General features: G+C 41.2%; 5 protein-coding genes across 5 annotated transcripts; 2 read left to right on the top strand and 3 right to left on the bottom strand.

Annotated features, from left to right (window-relative positions):
* Positions 1–279: 279 nt before the first annotated feature.
* Positions 280–6,438, bottom strand: LOC129586541 (long-chain-fatty-acid--CoA ligase 5-like). Its single transcript, XM_055479827.1, has 8 exons — positions 5,924–6,438; positions 4,995–5,103; positions 4,208–4,477; positions 3,755–3,924; positions 3,428–3,586; positions 2,440–2,883; positions 1,639–1,917; positions 280–1,001 (listed from the first exon to the last, which is right to left on the bottom strand). Exons 1-8 carry the CDS (start codon positions 6,083–6,085, stop codon positions 567–569), a joined length of 2,028 nt encoding a protein of 675 aa, XP_055335802.1. The 5' UTR covers positions 6,086–6,438; the 3' UTR covers positions 280–566.
* Positions 6,439–7,942: 1,504 nt separating this feature from the next.
* Positions 7,943–8,896, top strand: LOC129586570 (uncharacterized). The gene has a single exon (XM_055479879.1). The coding sequence runs from the start codon at positions 8,229–8,231 to the stop codon at positions 8,568–8,570; it is 342 nt and encodes a 113-aa protein (XP_055335854.1). The 5' UTR covers positions 7,943–8,228; the 3' UTR covers positions 8,571–8,896.
* Positions 8,897–9,500: 604 nt separating this feature from the next.
* Positions 9,501–12,269, bottom strand: LOC129586601 (serine/arginine repetitive matrix protein 1-like). The gene is made up of 4 exons (XM_055479926.1): positions 11,242–12,269; positions 10,859–10,971; positions 10,188–10,433; positions 9,501–9,891 (listed from the first exon to the last, which is right to left on the bottom strand). Exons 1-4 carry the CDS (start codon positions 12,100–12,102, stop codon positions 9,831–9,833), a joined length of 1,281 nt encoding a protein of 426 aa, XP_055335901.1. The 5' UTR covers positions 12,103–12,269; the 3' UTR covers positions 9,501–9,830.
* A 439-nt stretch (positions 12,270–12,708) lies between these two features.
* Positions 12,709–14,173, top strand: LOC129586460 (programmed cell death protein 2-like). Its single transcript, XM_055479722.1, is given in 2 exon segments — positions 12,709–13,728; positions 13,730–14,173. Coding segments are annotated over 2 exon segments (1,293 nt in total). The 5' UTR covers positions 12,709–12,879.
* Positions 14,174–14,769: 596 nt separating this feature from the next.
* Positions 14,770–18,605, bottom strand: LOC129586558 (uncharacterized). The gene is made up of 4 exons (XM_055479857.1): positions 17,858–18,605; positions 16,848–17,234; positions 15,778–15,957; positions 14,770–15,195 (listed from the first exon to the last, which is right to left on the bottom strand). Exons 1-4 carry the CDS (start codon positions 18,013–18,015, stop codon positions 15,084–15,086), a joined length of 837 nt encoding a protein of 278 aa, XP_055335832.1. The 5' UTR covers positions 18,016–18,605; the 3' UTR covers positions 14,770–15,083.
* Between the last annotated feature and the right edge of the window lie 246 nt (positions 18,606–18,851).

An 18,851-nucleotide genomic window follows, 5' to 3' on the forward strand; every position in this document is an offset into this window, starting at 1 on the left:
TCGTATACTTGTACCTCGTATACCTTCATAACAAAACGAAACGAAAGAAATTGAAATAATAAATTAATTTCTTTCTAGTCACACAAAAATTTCACAATCAAATCACCCATCACAGACGCTTTTAACTGTCAAAAAAGGTGGTTTTCGAATAAAAATTATTCCAATATATTCTAAGCTTGATGTCACGAAAACGTGTAATAATGTCGATGGACTGAATAAAATAATAATGCAAACACCTACGTAGCAAACCAAATAAATATTCCCAACGCTTATGCTGCAAGCATCTTTTAACAGGCGATGTTTTGGTTGCAACACCATAGTACAAAAATCGGCACTGCGGAAAATAGGGAAACCGATATCAATTTAGCTTTTTATAAGAAAAAAATAACAAATTTTTTGTAACCGTTAGTGCAGGTCTCACAATCAGCACCAAGTTACAACATTTTTCACATTTTCACATTTTTATATATTTTGCCATAAGAAATTCGAATCAACAATCAAGAACTCCTCTTAATGTAGAAAACACTGAACGTCCTACGGAATTTCTTTGGTACGTTAATGGTAGGTTAATTGTCCGTTAGGGAAACACCGCGGTACATATCCGCCAACTGCTGCTTAAATGCCACTCGCACCGCCTCCCGCCGCACTTTCTGCGTGGGCGTTAGGAAGCCGTTCTCCAGTGTGAACACTTCCGGGAGCAAGTAGATTTTCTTTGGTACCTCATAGGAGCGCAAATGCCGGCGTTTGCCGGTATTGACTAATTCCTCCAGCAGGAATTGTTTGGTCTGTTCCGGATCGCTGCGCACTTCCGGTGGCAAAAGGTCGTAATTCGGGTAGACCAGGGCCACGGTGAAGGGATGCAGACTGCTGCCATCCACGAAGATCTGCTGGAAATGACTGCTTGTTAACAGCTCCGTCTCCACGCGTTCTGGCGCGACGTACTCGCCGTGGCTCAGCTTGAAGATGTGCTTCTTCCGGTCGATTATTTTTAACCGACCTCCCTGTAAGTAAATTTGAGCTGTCAAAAAAACAGAGTACGTACAGACAGTCATAGCAATACAGAATGCAGAATGAATTTAAAAAAACATATACACAAAATGATTATTATTGTTGTTGCTTGTAGACTTCGCATTTTTTTTACATTTTGCAACGTTCAGCACTATCACTATTCAATTCCCCATTATCACACTAATAAATTATTAACAAAATATTGTAGTGTGATGGCGCTGTTAAAGCCACTTGCTGTGCATCTTTTGACATCTGACACTTGAAAACTCGTACGTACAGTACTCTGTACTTGTGTAAATTATACAACTGAAAAGTTGGAAAAATAAGAAGTTATAGTTTTTTTTAATTATTCGATTCGTTCTACGAGCGAGGTCTTTATTTTGCGAGAAAATAGATTTTGACCATTAAATGACCATTAAAAAACCCTGTATTAAATCATATGGAAACAACTTAACAAATGTTTTTACACCTGTGGTCTGCATGAACATGCTTCTCCCTTAAATCAATTATAGTTCAAAACATCTAGTAACGCCTTAGATAAAACTGAAGAAATTAAACGGAAAAAGAATCTGTAAGTAATAATTTTCTTTGTACCGCCGAAAGCGCCATTTAACCTATACAAGCCCATACCTCAACAAAGTGTCCCACATCGCCGGTATGGATGAATCCGTCCGGGTCCATAATCTCCGCGGTCTTATCCGGCATCCCATAATATCCGGACATGATCAGCGGTCCACGCGCGCAAATCTCCCCCTTGAGATCCTTGGCATAGTAACCCAGTTCCGGCACATCCACCAGTTTGATCTCCATGCCTTCCACCGGACAGCCCACATGACCGGTGAATGGATCACCGGGCAGTGTCGCGGTGATGATACCGGCAGTTTCCGTTTGCCCGTAAATTTCGAAAAACTGCATGCAAAAAGCAAAAACAACACATTTTGACCAGTTTTTAATACGGATTAGGAAATCAGCCGTTATACCATTACAAAATGCGGAACACTAAATTACCAGATTTAATTACGAGTATGACAAAAAATGAACGGAACTGTAGTGTCGTTAACTCATTACTGATCGCATCATTCTCATCCTAGAACACTGGCATGCAGCTGTAGAAACAGGCGAGTATTCAGTACAATACAGTGCGCAAAACGGGAAATTTTAACATATTTTGTGAGCCGTTTCGAGAATGTTTTAGCCAACTCTGCCTTTTTTTTAAACATGATATTTTGTTCGATATCTATCTTGCTACAAAATATTTGCAGTCGAATAATCTCATTATTTTTTAGTGATAATTATATTCAGTATTATCTTGATAATTCCTAATTAATTTTAGTAAATTTACGTTACAGTGTTTTCACGGTTAGTTTTACTATGGGTTTGGTAATAGATAATGTAATCTACTTGTAGCAGAACAATATTTCGCCCACGTACATAGCATCCCAGCGCCGCCTTCATCGTATTGGTCATTTTGGCATCCTGCGGCGCCGAACCGGTCGCCACGCACCGTATACGGCCACCCAGTGTTTTCTGCACTTTACCAAATATCAAATAATCCCAGATGGAGTTCTTCCGGTACAGCCCAAAGCGCATTTCCACGGTTTTACAGAATACTGCCAAATTGAATATGAACGTCTTGATAAGTGATCCGCGGATATTATCCATCATTTTGCCATAAATGCGGTTAAGTACACGCGGCACCAACACCCCGACATCCGGCTTCAACTCCTGGATGTCCTCGATCAGATGCGCCACACCGTTTGAATTGAAGCCGACTTTGCCGCCGTAGAGAAAAATAGCCAGTTCTTCGATCCGTTCCATGACGTGCGCCAACGGAAGATATGCCAAACTCGTCGTTTCCGTGTTCAACCGTAAAGGCTATAATTTTAAAAGTTTTACCGGTTATGCAAGATAATGCAACTTATTGAAAAATGCTTATTAAAAAATATCATATTTTTTTACAATTGCAAAATAATAAAACTGGCAGCTTTTGAACGAATATTTTTAAGGCAAGAGAGCGAAATAATGTCACGATTAATTGAATACACGTGTACAGAGCAGATAACTACCGGCTCACCATATCATAGTAAGGGAAACATTATTAGTTATATATAAAAACTGATCACTCAGATTTATTGCATTAAATTAAGTATCAAATTATAGAAGAAATTAAATTACATTAAAGATAAATTAACTACATTAGAACTGCATAATTACGTAGATTAATTTCATACAAATGTATTTAACCACCGTTTCACCGTATCATCGTAAAGTAAATAAATTCAATAAAAACTATTTACCAATACTCTGAATCATACTTCTACTCCGATTAATTAACTACATCAATTAATCGAATTATAAGTTAGTTAATAAAGTACATTAACATTGCATCACTATGTAAATTACATCAAGAACAGGTTACCAGCATAGAAGTGAGGATAGCCTCGACGGAAGCCGTAAGCGTCCGGTGCGTCAGCATGGCCGATTTTGGTTCACCGGTGGTACCGGAAGTGAAATTCAACATAGCCAGATCATCCGGTCGCGGCAGCCGTAGAGGTGTAGGGTGCTTTTTTCCCAGTTCCTGTTAAGCACACAACGTTATCCCATTGACAAGCACGCTTGTATTACAACAGTCTGTGGTAATAGGAAAAACAAATGAAATGTCGAACAAATCGCAATTAAAATGACGAATTACTATCAATTTCAATAACGACACCCCATCCAAAATACAGTGTTTATAATCACTGACCACAACGTCCTCGAACTGGTAAACTTGAATTCCAAGGGCATGGGCTTTGGCGCGTGTTTCTTCGCTGGACTGAATAAACACGATATTTCGCAGTTTCTTCAGTACATGGTTTCCGGTCATCAGTGTTTGAAAGTTTTTATCATCTCCACAGATCAACAACGTGACACCCACTAAAAATTATCCACTAAAATTGTTTTATTGGAACTATACTTAAATGAAAATGTGCATCAAAAATAACCAGTAGAAGTGTAGAAAGTAACTGCAGTGCGTGCGCTTCAAATCGCTCTGGATTATTAAACACATTTAAGGAACGAGATATATGTATGTTATTTATGCATTTTACGCTGTATTCTGTATATACAGTAAAAGTATGGGTTTTATACATGTATTTTGTTTCTGGATTGTATTATTTATTTTTATATTATAGTCACTACACAGTCTACACCCACTCACGGCGATTGAGTGCCGTTTGGCATCCTTCCGGTCCGAGTGAATCGTAGATGGGCGCCGTGACCAGACTGTACGCATAGCTGGCGTATTCGGCAATGACCCACTCCGGAGACGTGCGAGCGAAGATTCCCACGAAGGACTCCGATGCCGGTTTTAGGCCCAGATACACGAGACCGGCGCCGAAATACTTAACGCGTTCCAGCACTTCCGAGTACGATAACCACACGTACGGCGAGGTCAAGCTGGTGCGATAACCCAGACATTTGCCGTCGCCTACGATAAGCACAAACTGCACCTAATCGCGGAAATAATTATGTACATGTATGGTTGTTTAATTTTACTGCACCGGATTGATAACTATAGCCGCAAAACTGCAAAATACCCGGACAATAAATTCAGCCGTTTTAGACGTCCACTTCTTATTAGCTAGAGTAACAGCTTCTAATACAGCAGCTGGCGGATTATGCATTACAAAAACTTCATCAAGAAACGAATAACGCAATCTTTCAAAGCAAGCAGTCGCATAAAATAATTAAATTTCAAAGCGCTCTCCTATGATTTCAGTTTTCTTCAGTTGCAAATTTTACTGAAGAATACAACCAGATTCGGCAAAATACGAAGGCCATGACTTCTTGTAAATAGTATAACGTCATAATTAAGTTTTACCCACAGTTACGTTGTGTTAAAATAAAGTGCACGAGTACGCACATTATTATGTGCCTATGCAAAATATTATGTCGTCAAGCCTTATTAAATTTACACGGCACATTAGGAGTTGCTGTTTGCCTACCTGACGCTTTGAGACCATGCTCCAAAATTTCATACAAGGTTTTCGGCACTTCGATTCCCAGCTTGTCCAGTTTCCCCATCTTACCCCGCGTCCATGCTCCATTTTTTCTCTTTAAGAAATAAAACACAAAAATGATGCAACTCCGCGCAGAAATTTAAGGGAACGAAGATAAACCAGTAACGTTGTTGTGAAATGGTATCCGAAACCTGGTAAACCGACGAAAGTTCTTTATATTACTGCGCACAAACTCATGCTAAAATACTCTGCAATGTTTTAATTTCACAGCATGTGCATACCACACTCTTACCAAGTCTTTAAACCTACTTGTATATGCGAGACCGTAACTGCATTTCAAAATTGAAATACCTAATAATTTTTCAAAAAGAATCGTTTTTAATATTTTTTAACCTGTGCGGCCGTTTATCTTAAAAGTACATAGAAAGAGCTCGTACGAATTTGTTACTCTGCGATATATGCATTATGCCACTTCTCTACGGCTGCATCTACTTATCAAGTTAATAATCAAGATGTTTTAACCGCTGAGAATATTATGTAACCGGAAAGTTACCGATGCAAGGATTAATGTAAGATGCCACAGTCGTCAATCATAAACGATACGTCTCGTTTAAATGTGATTTCTATAAGCTTCGCAATGGGAATTATTCGATTGGTATACTATTTCGTAATGGCATGCCCATCAAACGTTCGTCTGTCTGAAAAGTAGGGAACCTGCATGTTTTTCTGGAACGTTTTGAGACTGCAATAAATCACATTTATCTTATCAGAAATGTTACTGTAAAAAAACTGTAAAAAAATAATACAGGTTTTCTCTCTTTTTCAAACAGACCAGCGTGAATTGTCCAAAACTCGTACTAAATAGTCCCGGTACATATTCAAAAAGCCGTTATAACAATTCACTAAAATCGCACCTGCACAGACTGGTATTCGAAACTCCGTCCAACCGGTCTTATACGCTGAGCGCTGCGCAGTGACCAGAAGTAAACAGCAATAATTATCCCCCATAACGTCGCCAAAATTCCTAAAAAATTATTTCCACCGGAAGTATCCACGCCCGTACTAGCTGCATCCATACCCAGTCAAAACACCAACAACGTGCGATTAAAATAATAACTGTATGGTGAACAATAGAAATTACACGAGCCGCAAGCTGGAAAACACCAACAAACAACCGCCGGTAAAACCCAGAAGTAGCAGATATCGCTGGAAAAAGTTGCGTACGTTATGCTGAGACAGCGAAATACCGCCGTAAGCAGCCAGGTACGAAAAGTGGGTTACTTAATATTTCTTCGACGGTTTATCGTTCATGACCATATATCGAGCCGCGTAGAATATGATTTGGAATGCATTGTGTACACAAAACAATCGGACAAAGTGCAGGAAAAGACAACACACCTCCACCGGCATTTATGAGCTGCATAATCGTCTCTTCTACGCGAATCACAGACAAAGTTATTCTGCATTACACGGACGATGCTATGCCGGTGATAAGGTCACCTGGAAATGACTACGTTTTAACCTGGTTATTTTTGGATCACGGGATATTAACATTTAATCATACCTTCCGGTGTGCAACCGGTATATTTAGGGAACGAATAAAACATACGATAAGCAAGGATAAATAATTTACTTTTAATGATCCTTTTCAGACACGTGGAGTAGCTTTATCGTTACTATGTCATTATAATAAATAAAAAACAATTTAACTAATAGTGACATTACCAACGGATAGCTGTAACTTTTACTTAACGAAAACACATTATTCTCATGTGGTGCAAATAAATAGCGCCATTGTACTACACTTTCATGCAAGATTTAAGTACTGCAATCTCTTGCCTACGACTCTACGAGTACTCGTACAGTCGTACTGGCTGCCGGCAGTGGCTGCGAAATGGTTAACGAAGAGTTTCTTAAGTGATGAATCAAAATAATAATATCTATATTGTAAAATAATCTTAACTGAGTGATCATAATGCTAAAGTACGCAGAAGCCCTTGCGTACGTCACGCATTTATATTTTCAACGAAAGTTAAAATCCGCAGTGTTTACTGCTGATTTTAACTTTCGTTGAAAATATAAATGAATTCAAAAATCACGAATATGAAACACGAATCACGAATATAAATGAATTCAAAATCACGAATATGAAATAATGCGTGTCATTGTGAATTACAGAATGGCTGTATCGTATAATGTCGGATAAATGTAGGTAAATAATAATAACAATAATAATATCGTTATTTGGATAATTCTCAAATATCGAAAGTCACGCAGAAAAAGCGATTCTGCAAGCTATTGTAGATGCGATAATATTTATTAATTAGAAGTCTATCCGATTTATATCAGTTTTATGTTCTTGTGACAGTGAATGATATTTGCCACAAAGAAGCCTGCGAAATTATCGACGTACAGGTAATTATACTGTACAGCTGTGCACGAAAATCGCCAACAAGACTCGCAAACAGAGGAATTAAAAAATATAGCAGTTTGACTATCACAGTATCACTACATGCAGCTAGTATAGAATGCCATAAGACTAAATAACTGTTAATTTGGAATAAAAATTCCCGCGCGATTCCTGATCGACCACTCGTTATTTATGCACTTATATTGCACACGTTACATGATAATCACAATCAGTTAACAAGTGTCGATACCATCTGCCATTAGATTAGCCCATTCATCCACTACAGCCGTCCCATTAATAATTGTACTGGATATAAATGCCTTTTGCCCAAGCAAGAAAAAAACACATTTCCCCCGGCTAACACCCATTCACCGCCTTTGAGCCATGGAATGATGAGTTACACGGTCACGCCAACTCGATACACACACATCGAACGTCTTAACCAGCAAATACTTTTCACAGCATTTATCAACACAGCGACTCAGCATTTTTTCACGCAGCCGCTACAGCGTTTAATCCAGTTCTTCCGCTGGCCAATTGACAGTAAACCGGTATATCCGGCTAAATTGAAAGCCCATTGTACAGCACACACCGTTCGTCCAAAATACAGCTGGTCGCACAGACACAGCTGACGCTGGCAGTGCAGCACAGTCTGCAGGCAAATCAACGTGAATCAACACACGCTACAGCACATATTTCCAACTTTCTCCAATTCATTTTCCGTCTTCCTCCATACCCGCCAGTAAAATCGTCTACCGAATTTTTTCTCGTAGACTGTGATTATATAATATTTTTCTGACGGTTCCATCATGACGGCCCCGAAATCCAGCATCCAGCAGCTGACATGGGAAGATGTCTTGTCGCACAACGAAGAGCGATCTGTGTGGGTAGTGGTGCACGGGAAGGTGTACGATGTGACGGCGTTCCTGGCCAGTCATCCCGGTGGACCGGATATTCTGCTGCAGTTTGCGGGGAAGGACGGGACGGAGGCATGGGAGGATGCGGGGCATAGTAAGGATGCCCGCCAGATGATGCAGCAGTATTGCATTGGTAATGTGGCCGGGGAGCGACCGGTTAGTTTGGCGGCCGCGGAGAAGGAGAAACACGGCCACGGGCACGGCGAAAAGAAGAAGGACTGCGTTATTATGTGAATGATTTTGTACTGGCAGAAAAATATTGTAAGATGTTGAATGTGCGTCGACCAAAAGAGATATGGTGATTTTATGGAGACTATAGCTTCAGATTTACGTGGGTGGCTATTTTACATAAATCGTATTTTGTCATGTGGCATACTTCTATGGTATTTTGGCTACTTGTATCTGTATGTATGCATATGGACGTTATGTAATTTGGGGTACATCAGTTAATGAACTGCGCTGCTTCGACCGTGGCGCACATTTTCAACGTTTCGCTCCCTGTTTCCGCTTTCAGAAGTTCTTTTGTAGATAATCCGTTAATATGTGTGTGGAGAATTCAACAGCAGATCGATCCGTTCTATGCATATTTATATGACGTATGCTTGTAAATGTAAATTAAATTTCTCCCGTTTTAAGACCGCTGACTGGTAAGCTGCACAGTTGTCGCCCTGGACAGTAATTGTGGTAACGTGAAATCTTCAGTTGACAACTAATATCAAATGCATGTGTTCGCAATGCCGGCTGTTGTTGTTGGCAGGGAATATGGCGTAGTCCTAATGAGTAGTGCCGGTTGTGCACGTACAGTTAAGTTAATGTTCTGTTCTCGATAATTTCGTTTCCTTGACAATGCCTTAAATTTTCATTAATTTTGTTGGAGCAATGGTCCTTTGCTATGACTACGATGTCATTATCCGTACACGTTCGTGAAACAACCAAAACATGCAATTACATGAACAATATTATTACTGAAATTAATACCACTACAGTACTTTAATTGATAATGTACTGTACAGCAATTACTAAGAAAAAGATACTATATTTTAATTTTAGTACTGCTGTACTGCTTCATAAACAATCAGTTTTACTAGTCATAAGTCAAAACAGTAAAACATGATAACGCTAATGAATATAGAAAACAGTATATATACAGTAGTGTATGCTCGCTCTTGCCAGCTGATGTTTATAACAATGGAAAAACGCTAAAAAATGTAATTAATATTGTACGATAAGTACAGCCTGTACAGGTACAGAGTATCCAATACCTTTACCGTTTACGCGCCTGACGAAAACTGAACTAACAGCAAAAGATAAAAACTCGAAATCCGAAAATTATTAAAGATCCAGTTGGGTGCAACGAGCACATACATTTTCCGCATCACTTCACGAAATTGATGCGAGAAAATAAAAACAAATAAATACAGATAAGCGCAGAACCAAAAATTATAATAACACAAATATTCTCTTTTCTCCACTGTTACCACAAAACTGTCTTACTCAGAGCGAGCCACCGACAATTCCAGCCAACTGCCGCATCAACAAGGTCATCTCTTGCATCCTAAAACCAAAAAAAGATTACTGAAAATTGCACAAAAAGTAATGTAGATAGTACCACATATCATCACAATAAGAACTGTGGCTATCATTTTTAGTTTTACTACACACTACATATTAAAATAAAAGATTAACTCCACAAAATCTTTTTTATAACAATTCTACACATTTTAATCAAGCCGCATGTACGGAGTATAAAGTAAATCATAACAGACAATTATTTTTATAAAGTGCGGTTTAATGCACTTTTTAAGCAATACAGCCGAGAATTTAGGTTATAACTTGTGCTGTAATTAATACTTTTCGTTGCGGAGATTATCGGCAGCCATGACGCTCTTGCGGATGTCTCCCAGCATTTTCAGTGCATCAGCAATTCGTTTCTCGTCCACATTGACAACGGCATCCATGACATTCTGCAGTTTCTTCATTAAGATATCAGCACTGCGGGGCAGAGAAGGCGCTGCAACAAGGGCCGGCTGGCGAGCAGCGGTAACCGTTCGGGGCGCCGCAGCTGCCGGCGGAGTCGAAGCCGGTGAAGCCATACGGCTGGAAAAATTAATATGCATTATCATTGATATACGGAATTATTTCAAATATATGCAGATTACAGAGGTTCAAATACACTTTAAGGGAATTAAGCGAAATTATTATGAAAAGATCATAAATTTTCGGGTGAGTGGGTCCGTTTGATACACATGTACGCGGGCGTGTAGGTTAATGAAATCACTTCCGGCACCGACGGATAACGTCTGGACAGTCACATTTCTCCTTAAGGATCGAAGAAAATTAGAGTTGATAAAGGATTATTTTAAACATACATGGGCTTAAATATGAAACAAATGAAGAAGACACCGACGTTACAAAAAAAATACAGCATCAGTGTGTTTTAAAGCATAAAATATCTGCTCAATACCGACATCATTTTAACAGCCGCCAGCTCGAACAATTATATTTACTGCGCACTAACTCACCTGAACTGGCTTTCCGTGCGGATGAACTCTTCCAACTCCGTCATACACTGTGCAGTCTGCTCGTAATGCTCCTTCATATGGCCATGAGCCGACACACCGTGTCCACAGCGTTCCTGTAAAAATAAAACCACATGCTTATTATTATTTAAATTAAAATTTATCTATTTTAACCGGGAAAAACAACACTGCGAAAACTTAAACACATTTATTACACATAAAGTATTACTTACTGCATTCCACAATAATAATTATGACATTATTATTATACAAATGAGATCTACAATACAATTATATCATTATTAAAATTTTTAATATCAAAGAAGCATACACTTTTGCCGCAAAATAAGTCATGTTGGTTGGTTAATTAATTTTCCGTCACGTACCTTCTCCAGATTGGCCATCGTTCGCACCTTCCCGATCAACTGCAGCAGGCCGTCGTTGACAATTTTCCGCACAGTTGGCTGCGATGGTGGTAACGGCGGCGGCATCGGCGTGGACGCTGCTAGTGGTGTCATCATGTAGGGCGTGGAGAAGGGTCGTGTCTCGCTCACTCTCGACTCCACTTCTCGCAACGGCGCTGGCGGCGGCAGCACAGCTTTCTCAACGGCCACGACGCGGGCACTCGGCTTCGCAGCCACGGTGGATGCCGCCGGTTTTGCGTTTGTCGAAACCACGCTCTGCGTTGGACGGGAACGCTGCTTATCGGATGCCGGCGATTTAGTAGCCTTGCGCTTATGGCGGGGCGACGGTGACGGCGATCGCGATCGCGAGGCTTCCTTGTACACCGACGTCGCAGCCTTAGCGCGGCATCCACGAATCGGATTGCGCTTGGTCGGCGGTTGTTTGGCCGGTGGCGAGGACGCTTGGGTGCGTTTCTTCACTGGTGATTGGGCTTTCTTTTTCGCGGGAGGGGATGGGGCTTTCGTTTTCGCTGGTGGGGGTGGTTTTTTCGCCGGCGGCAGAGCAGGGGCTTTGAAAACAGCCGCGGGAGCATCGGAGCGTGCATGGACACTGCTGGTGTGGCCTTTCTCAACGGCAGCCGTTTTCACTGTCTCTTTCTCTCGGACCGGGATCTCCGCCGGCTCCGGTGGGGGTGGATGGAAGGCGGGGACGTTGCGGCAGCGGAAGATGGCGTTTTGGACGGCCACGGTGATGTTGCTCAGCTGGGTGACGCCCGACGCGTTGGACATGGTGGACGTTGCACGTTCACGTTGTCCTGGAAAGCGACTGCTGATGGACGACATGTTTCAACGGTGGAAAAGGTAAGCAACTGTCAGTGGTTATGCTGCAACACCAGCAGAATGGAAAAGTGAAAAAAATAGTGCGCAGACGCAAATAAAACAGGTGAAAGTTGGCAAAGCAAAAGATCCCGAGTCGAGTGATGGTTGCTCAAGTTTAAACGGCACGACTGGCTGACTTGTTCTGTCACGATGTGAGTGTGCGAGTCAGCGACTCAGCGGTCAGGGAAATCTTGGCCATGCTTCAACACTTGTAGCCGGTGGCGTAACGATCCCTTACCTTTTAGGGTCAGACTCGCTCCAGTATTGACAACTGCCACGCTCATGGTTTTGTCCACAAAGAACGCAGCATTCTCCTGATTATTTTTGGCAGTGTTATTATACTTTCCTAATTTTTTGTAGAATAACTAAACAGACAGGAAGCTGAGTTTGACCGCTCACCGCTGTGTGCTGTGTAGCTTAAAAGCTTTTGCCGAGCCCAACATTTACTTGAGGCGAGAGAAGGGCCGGAAGGTGCTTTGAAATGGCTCGCTGCGCCACTCTGTGTATTTTATTAATTTTGACGAGCACCTGCACGAGTCACGACTGCTGCACGAGGTTAGAAAATTTGAATTTAAATTTCTCTGGTTTAATTTAATTTCATTAGTTTCACAATTCCTTCTTGCCAGTTTTTTTATTTTGCGTTGTACACTTGTGCTAAAAATCAGAACAATTAATCCAACGGTTATCGATTGATTTCATTAACTTGAGCCAGCTACTAATTTTGCTGATTGAAAACTGAGAATGACTGCCAAAGCCAAATCGAGCGTGGAGCTGGGCTTCGCCGAAGAAGTTCCCACCTGGAAGCTACATCATCGTTATTTCCCCAGCAAAATCGGCGGTTTTCCGGCTTGGCTGGATCTCCACTCTCTCCCCGCACCCCGCGACCTGCAGTGCCCCGTGTGTAGCGAACCCACATCGTTTCTCCTGCAGATGTACGCCACGGAAAACGACGCCAATGCGCAGAATTTCCATCGCACCATCTTCGTCTTTGCCTGCCGTAAGACCGCCTGCACCACCCCCGGGTTATCCAAATCCTTTATTGTCCTCCGCTGTGGATTGCCACGCGTCAACAGCATGTACAGCGATGAGCCTCCAGCCGAGGACCCTGCAGCGGCGGATCCGTTGATCAAACATCCGCTTTGCGCCGTCTGCGGCTGTCTGGCGCCCAACACCTGCGCCTCCTGCAAGAAATCCTTCTACTGCAGTCGGAGCCACCAGATCCTAGCGTGGAAGAACGGGCACAAAGAGGAATGCGAGAAAATCCGCGGGGATGCGACGATCCAGCGCGGCGAACCCGTGAGGAACTCTGCAGTCACGTTCGCCGAGTACGAGATCGTCGCTGAGTCGGAGGAAGCGCAGGACCCTCCAAATACCACCAAATCCGATCAGGAGAAGGCGTCGGAGTATAAAAATGCCGTGGAGAAATTAAAACCCGAGTTGAACGACGTCGGTGTGGATGAATTGGAGACGTTCTGTGCGCGGACCAAAGACAAAGTCTTCCAGCAGTTCCGCAAGCGGGTGGCCGCCTACCCCACGCAGGTGCTGCGGTACCAGCGGGATGGGGTGCCCCTGCTTATTTCCAGTAAGAACGCCGCCCCCCGAGGAGAGCCGGCTGCCGCCCTGTGCGGTGTGTCGGAATTCGCGGCGCTTTGAGTTCCAGATTATGCCGCAGTTGTTGAATTATTTGCAGCAGGAAGAGAGTCTGACGGAGGGACTGGATTTCGGGACGGTGATGGTGTATACATGTCCGCTGAATTGTCGGGGCGAGCGGGAGAGTTATGTGCGGGAAGTGGCCTGGGTGCAGTGTGTGGACGGGGAAGGGGAGGTCCGACCGGAAGTGAACGGGGATGAGGACTCCGGATTGATTTTACTGGTGAATTTGATATTGATAGGAGAAATTATATTTTCGTGCCTGTTTTTTACGTCGAGCGCTGATTTATTCAAACAATATGGTGGCAAGGGAGAAGCCAGTCTGGTTATCAAAATAAAAAGCGCGAAAGGTTTTCAGCACTGCTGTTATTATCCGTACTTATGAACAATTCCACATGCCACACAAGTTTGTAACTTGAGTTTGGTTTAAAAATAAATAGCCGTAATTGTCAGCATTTTACCAATTTCAAGTTGTGGACATAGAGGAAAGGTTCACATTGATGCACAAAATAAAAAGTATCTCGGTAAATGTCAAATTTTCCAGTTTAAATGCTTTCTAAAATTATGCTTTGAGCCTGGGATTATGGCATATTTTAGAATCCCAAAATACAATAATTATGTGAGAATTGCAAAGAAAACCGGAAAACGATAATTACTTAATTAATTTAAAATGGATCTAATTACGCAACTATGGAAAGACTAAAAATACTTGTTGCCGCAACAGGAAACGATTGATGAAGTGAAAATATCCACTCACGAACATTAATATTATGTTGCTTCAGTATTCCCAAAAAGGTAGGACAAGAGGACTATTTAATTAAATCACAGATTATAATGGCAACGCTTTCGTTGGGATTTTGGACCCATTATAATGCCAACGTTCTACGACAGTCACCGTACAAGTGTTGGCTTTATCGTGGTGGGCCCAGTGTAAAATCATACTAAAATGCCTAAAGTCATGAGCCTACTAGTTTTGTTGTGACACATAGTATTTACACAAGTTTATAAACAATTTTCGAAGCTGCAGACAGCAAAATCAACTCATTCATTTCTATCGAACACCGACATGATAGATAACCATTAAATACCAATTCACATAACGAAAACATGCAAAACCTATGTACAGTTTCAACGTAAAACAAGATTCCTGAGAATGTATGCTACAGCGCAGATAAAATTTGCAAAATAAAATTTTACACCGGACATTAAATTAAACCAGAACCTACGCATCAATACAATAATCCAGGATGCAAAGGCATCCCTGGATTATTTTACAAATAACGATTTAAACAACTTTACGGCGACACAATTAATTTGTAGAGCATTCCCACTGTCGTTACTTTCAGTTTGTCCAGATCCACCCGTGACAGATCCACGCAGTACATTTGCTGGAAACGAGGCTCTCGCCTGCAAAATTTACAATTCTTCTACCATTTTTCTTTTAAACAACAGGAAGTGACTTAGTGACTGTATACGAGTATACCCAGATAATTTGATTGATTTCTTAACATTCAAATATGCAGTTCCCTAAAACAGGAGGCTAAAAACCAAAAGATAATATTTCTAAGCAAAACGAAAAATACATATAAATGTTCGTTTGTTGTAAATATTCATTTATTTAAGTATACAAAAATATTTATTAACGCAATCAAACTTCCCCAGCTCAGAGCATTCATTTAAAATTTTATTTTTTTGCAGTTTATGTATCTCGTAGGCTCAATGCATAGCACAATTTGAATTTCGTACGACGTTACCATTGCCGACGCACTACAACATCCCGGTAATCCGCTTTATTTATTTCGATACAAAGAAAACGCAAGAATAGTGCAAACGCATTTTAATTTTGTTTTCGCTGTTTTCATTAATTTTTCCGTTTGGTCATATGTAATAGAATCGTGCGGCTGACTGTAAATATACGGGTACCTACATCAGAAAGAAAACTACATATGATAAATGCTTCTATAATTATTATCATTGCGCAATCCGTACCTTTGTAGAAGTCCGACTGTGCTAATCTGCAACTCGCCCGTCAATCCCGGTAGTTCTTGCTGCAAGCGATGCATCTCTTCGGCTAATAACGGCGCTGCATGACGCTCCAGTGTGGCCGCCACGTTCTCCTCCCGTCTCCGTACATCCCACAGATCGATCGTCTCGTTATCCACTTTAACACTGCAAAATCACAATCTGACCTTGAAATAATCGATACGTAACCACTGAACGGTGGCTTCTTCACTGAACAGTAACAATTTTTATCCGACTCGTAGTCTCGTACAATATTCGCTGTGTTTCTGCAGCAAAATACCCTTGCATAAAACGCAATTACTAAATGTACAGATAAATACTTTGTATGTAGAAATCACTGTTAAATTAAGCAGGCAGACTTTATAATGTGTTTGCAAATATCTGGAAAAAACAATCCTGTTCTGTGGTTTAAATGAACTGCTCACAAAAACAGTATTTACTGCATAGAAACAAAACTGTCTGTATGTAAACTGCGGACTGCCGTTATGGCGACAAAACGAGAAACATTTTTTTCCTTTTTTCCCTAAAAGTTTTGAAAACTAAACCGTTTCACAAACAGTATCGACCAACGTCTAATCAGTTTACAGTTGCACTTTGTACCGCAAATCGAATATTACGCTCGCATTTAACTCATTTGGGCAAAAACAATATTCAACACATCAACAACGTTATTGTGAAATCTTCATCCAATTTTCATCTACAAATATTTCTTATGGCTCATCACCACGATTCCGACCCAGCTAGAACCACTATACTACAATCGCACTACCAGACTACATTGGGTGGCCGCGCCAGAGCAGGGCTGGTGATCAGTTTCATTTTTTCTTATCGTTTAGTCTGATAATTTTATCATGTTAATTTTTCTTTTATATGGTATTTTATGACTTAATTTTATGTCGGTTAATTGGCAACAGCTGTTTCCTTTTTAATAGTCCATACATGAAGTGCATCTTAGTCTTACATTTTACAATTTCTTGAATTACTGTAATTTAGTTCTAAATTTGAATAAGTCTCCTGAAAAAGTTAAATCCACCTACCTGTAATAATTGTACACTCCCGGCTCAATCTGCTCCCCGACCAGCACATCCAGCAGCCGTGCCGATTGCACCGTCCGCGGCAGCTCCAGGAAACAGCGCACATCGATCTTTCCGCCGACAATGGTCAGACGGCGCAGCTGCGGACAGTGCAACACCGCCCAGCGGCATCCCTCCGAGAAGAAATGCCGCAGTATAGCGTCGCTGATGTTGTCCAGATCATTTCCGCACAGAATGCTTAGGTACTCCGTGTCGGGTCCCATGAAAGCGGCACACCAGTCATCCGTGTAGTACAGCCAGTCAATGTCCGTCAGACACACCGACAAATCCAGGATCACGTACTTGCGGATGCTCTTCGTCTTCAGCAGGCCGTTCCATTTTTTGCACACCCTGCAAAACAACAAACCCACACTCAACGGAGTCCTTAAAACAATTATTATTAAAAAATTCCAGAACGGCTCCGATTTCTCTTCAACGAGAGGAAATTTCCAGACATTCACAAGGAGCAGAAAGAAATTTTGTTTAACTGACTCCGTTGGTATGGTCAGTCAGAAGAACATGACGAAAATTATGATAATGAAACTATCTAAAGTGGGAGTCATCGAAGGAATAATTTGTTAGCACTTTTTAACCACCATTAAGAGTCACAGTTTTGCAAATCGTCAATGGATGTGAGACTGCGTGACCACTGCACTACGATTCACTGCTGCGCATCAAATCTGGTAAGTACCATAATTATGATATTCGCCAGTAAACAAAATCCCCCGGAATCGGAATCATAGAAATCAGATCAATTTTGAAGATAAAAATTTCATATGAAAATTCTGATACAGTATTTTTATATTATTAGCTGGGCTGATGATACGTACGCTTACTCCAAAATCAGTAATGATGACTGAAAATAAAAAAAACTTAAACTGCCAGACCTCTGTTTGACTAAAGTACAGATACGTCCTCTCTGCCAGTTGACGTAGATTGTCAGACTACACCGTACAAAGCACTGCAACACTTACTGCCGCAATTTTTTCTGCGTGAAGACATCGATTCTCCGGAATATCTTAATGAGGAGCTCCTCGGGAATCTCGTTGACATAGGCAATACCGTCGTTGCACAGGATGTGGCTGGGCTCCACAGTCGACTCCGATGCTATCGGAGGCTTTTCTGGATTCATTCTGCAGTTCTCCAGCAGTCCGCTAGCATCGCGCGTACCCTGTCCTCCGCGGGGAAGCTGCCGTTTGCGTCAACGCATCGAACAAATCCAACCTTGACACAAACTCGACGATACAACAAGTTACAAGTACAACAGTCACAACCTCCACGAATTCAGCAAGGCAGAGAAATAACTACACAAGTTAAAACGATCAGTCTTTCATTGCTTCTTCATAATCGATGAGTCCAATTCAAAACTCCACATTGTCCAGAAGTAACCAATGTTACACGAACAACTAATAAGAGTGCGAGATCGACAGGGACAGAAATAAAAACTCAAAACTCAAAAGTACTTAGTACAAATCCAAGTTGCAAGCAGCAAGTATAAACTGAAACACAGAGGATGGTATAAGTTAATAATAAATTCAGGATAAGCAACATAAACTGCTGCTTGCCCCTATAGCACAGGCTGCACAGCAGTCACCCAATAAATATTTTCGACATTCGATTCGAAGATAACAAAATTTGCAGTCAAAATTAGCAAAGTTTAAAGCAGCAACATTTTCAGTAATTCCTCAAACTACCTTCAAAACTCTGGATCTATGTCAAGACTTTTCGTTCTACTCTTATTATTTACCACGGACTGCACTAAGCGGTAGCGCAGCGAGCCGATGCTATCCGAAGACACTTCCGGTCTGCAAGCAGGAAAATCGAGAAAATTAATGTGTTTTATGATTTTTATCAATTGTAATTTTGTAAGTATTTTAATATTCGACTGCTTACAAAATAAAGATCCTAAAATTTATAACAGAAAAGGTTTCAAAATATAAAAATTAGATGCTAAATACGCGTGGTCCT

This window comes from Paramacrobiotus metropolitanus, unplaced genomic scaffold, assembly GCF_019649055.1.
Source record: "Paramacrobiotus metropolitanus isolate TYO unplaced genomic scaffold, Prichtersi_v1.0 Parri_scaffold0000021, whole genome shotgun sequence".
In the NCBI taxonomy this organism is placed as follows: Eukaryota; Metazoa; Tardigrada; class Eutardigrada; order Parachela; family Macrobiotidae; genus Paramacrobiotus; species Paramacrobiotus metropolitanus.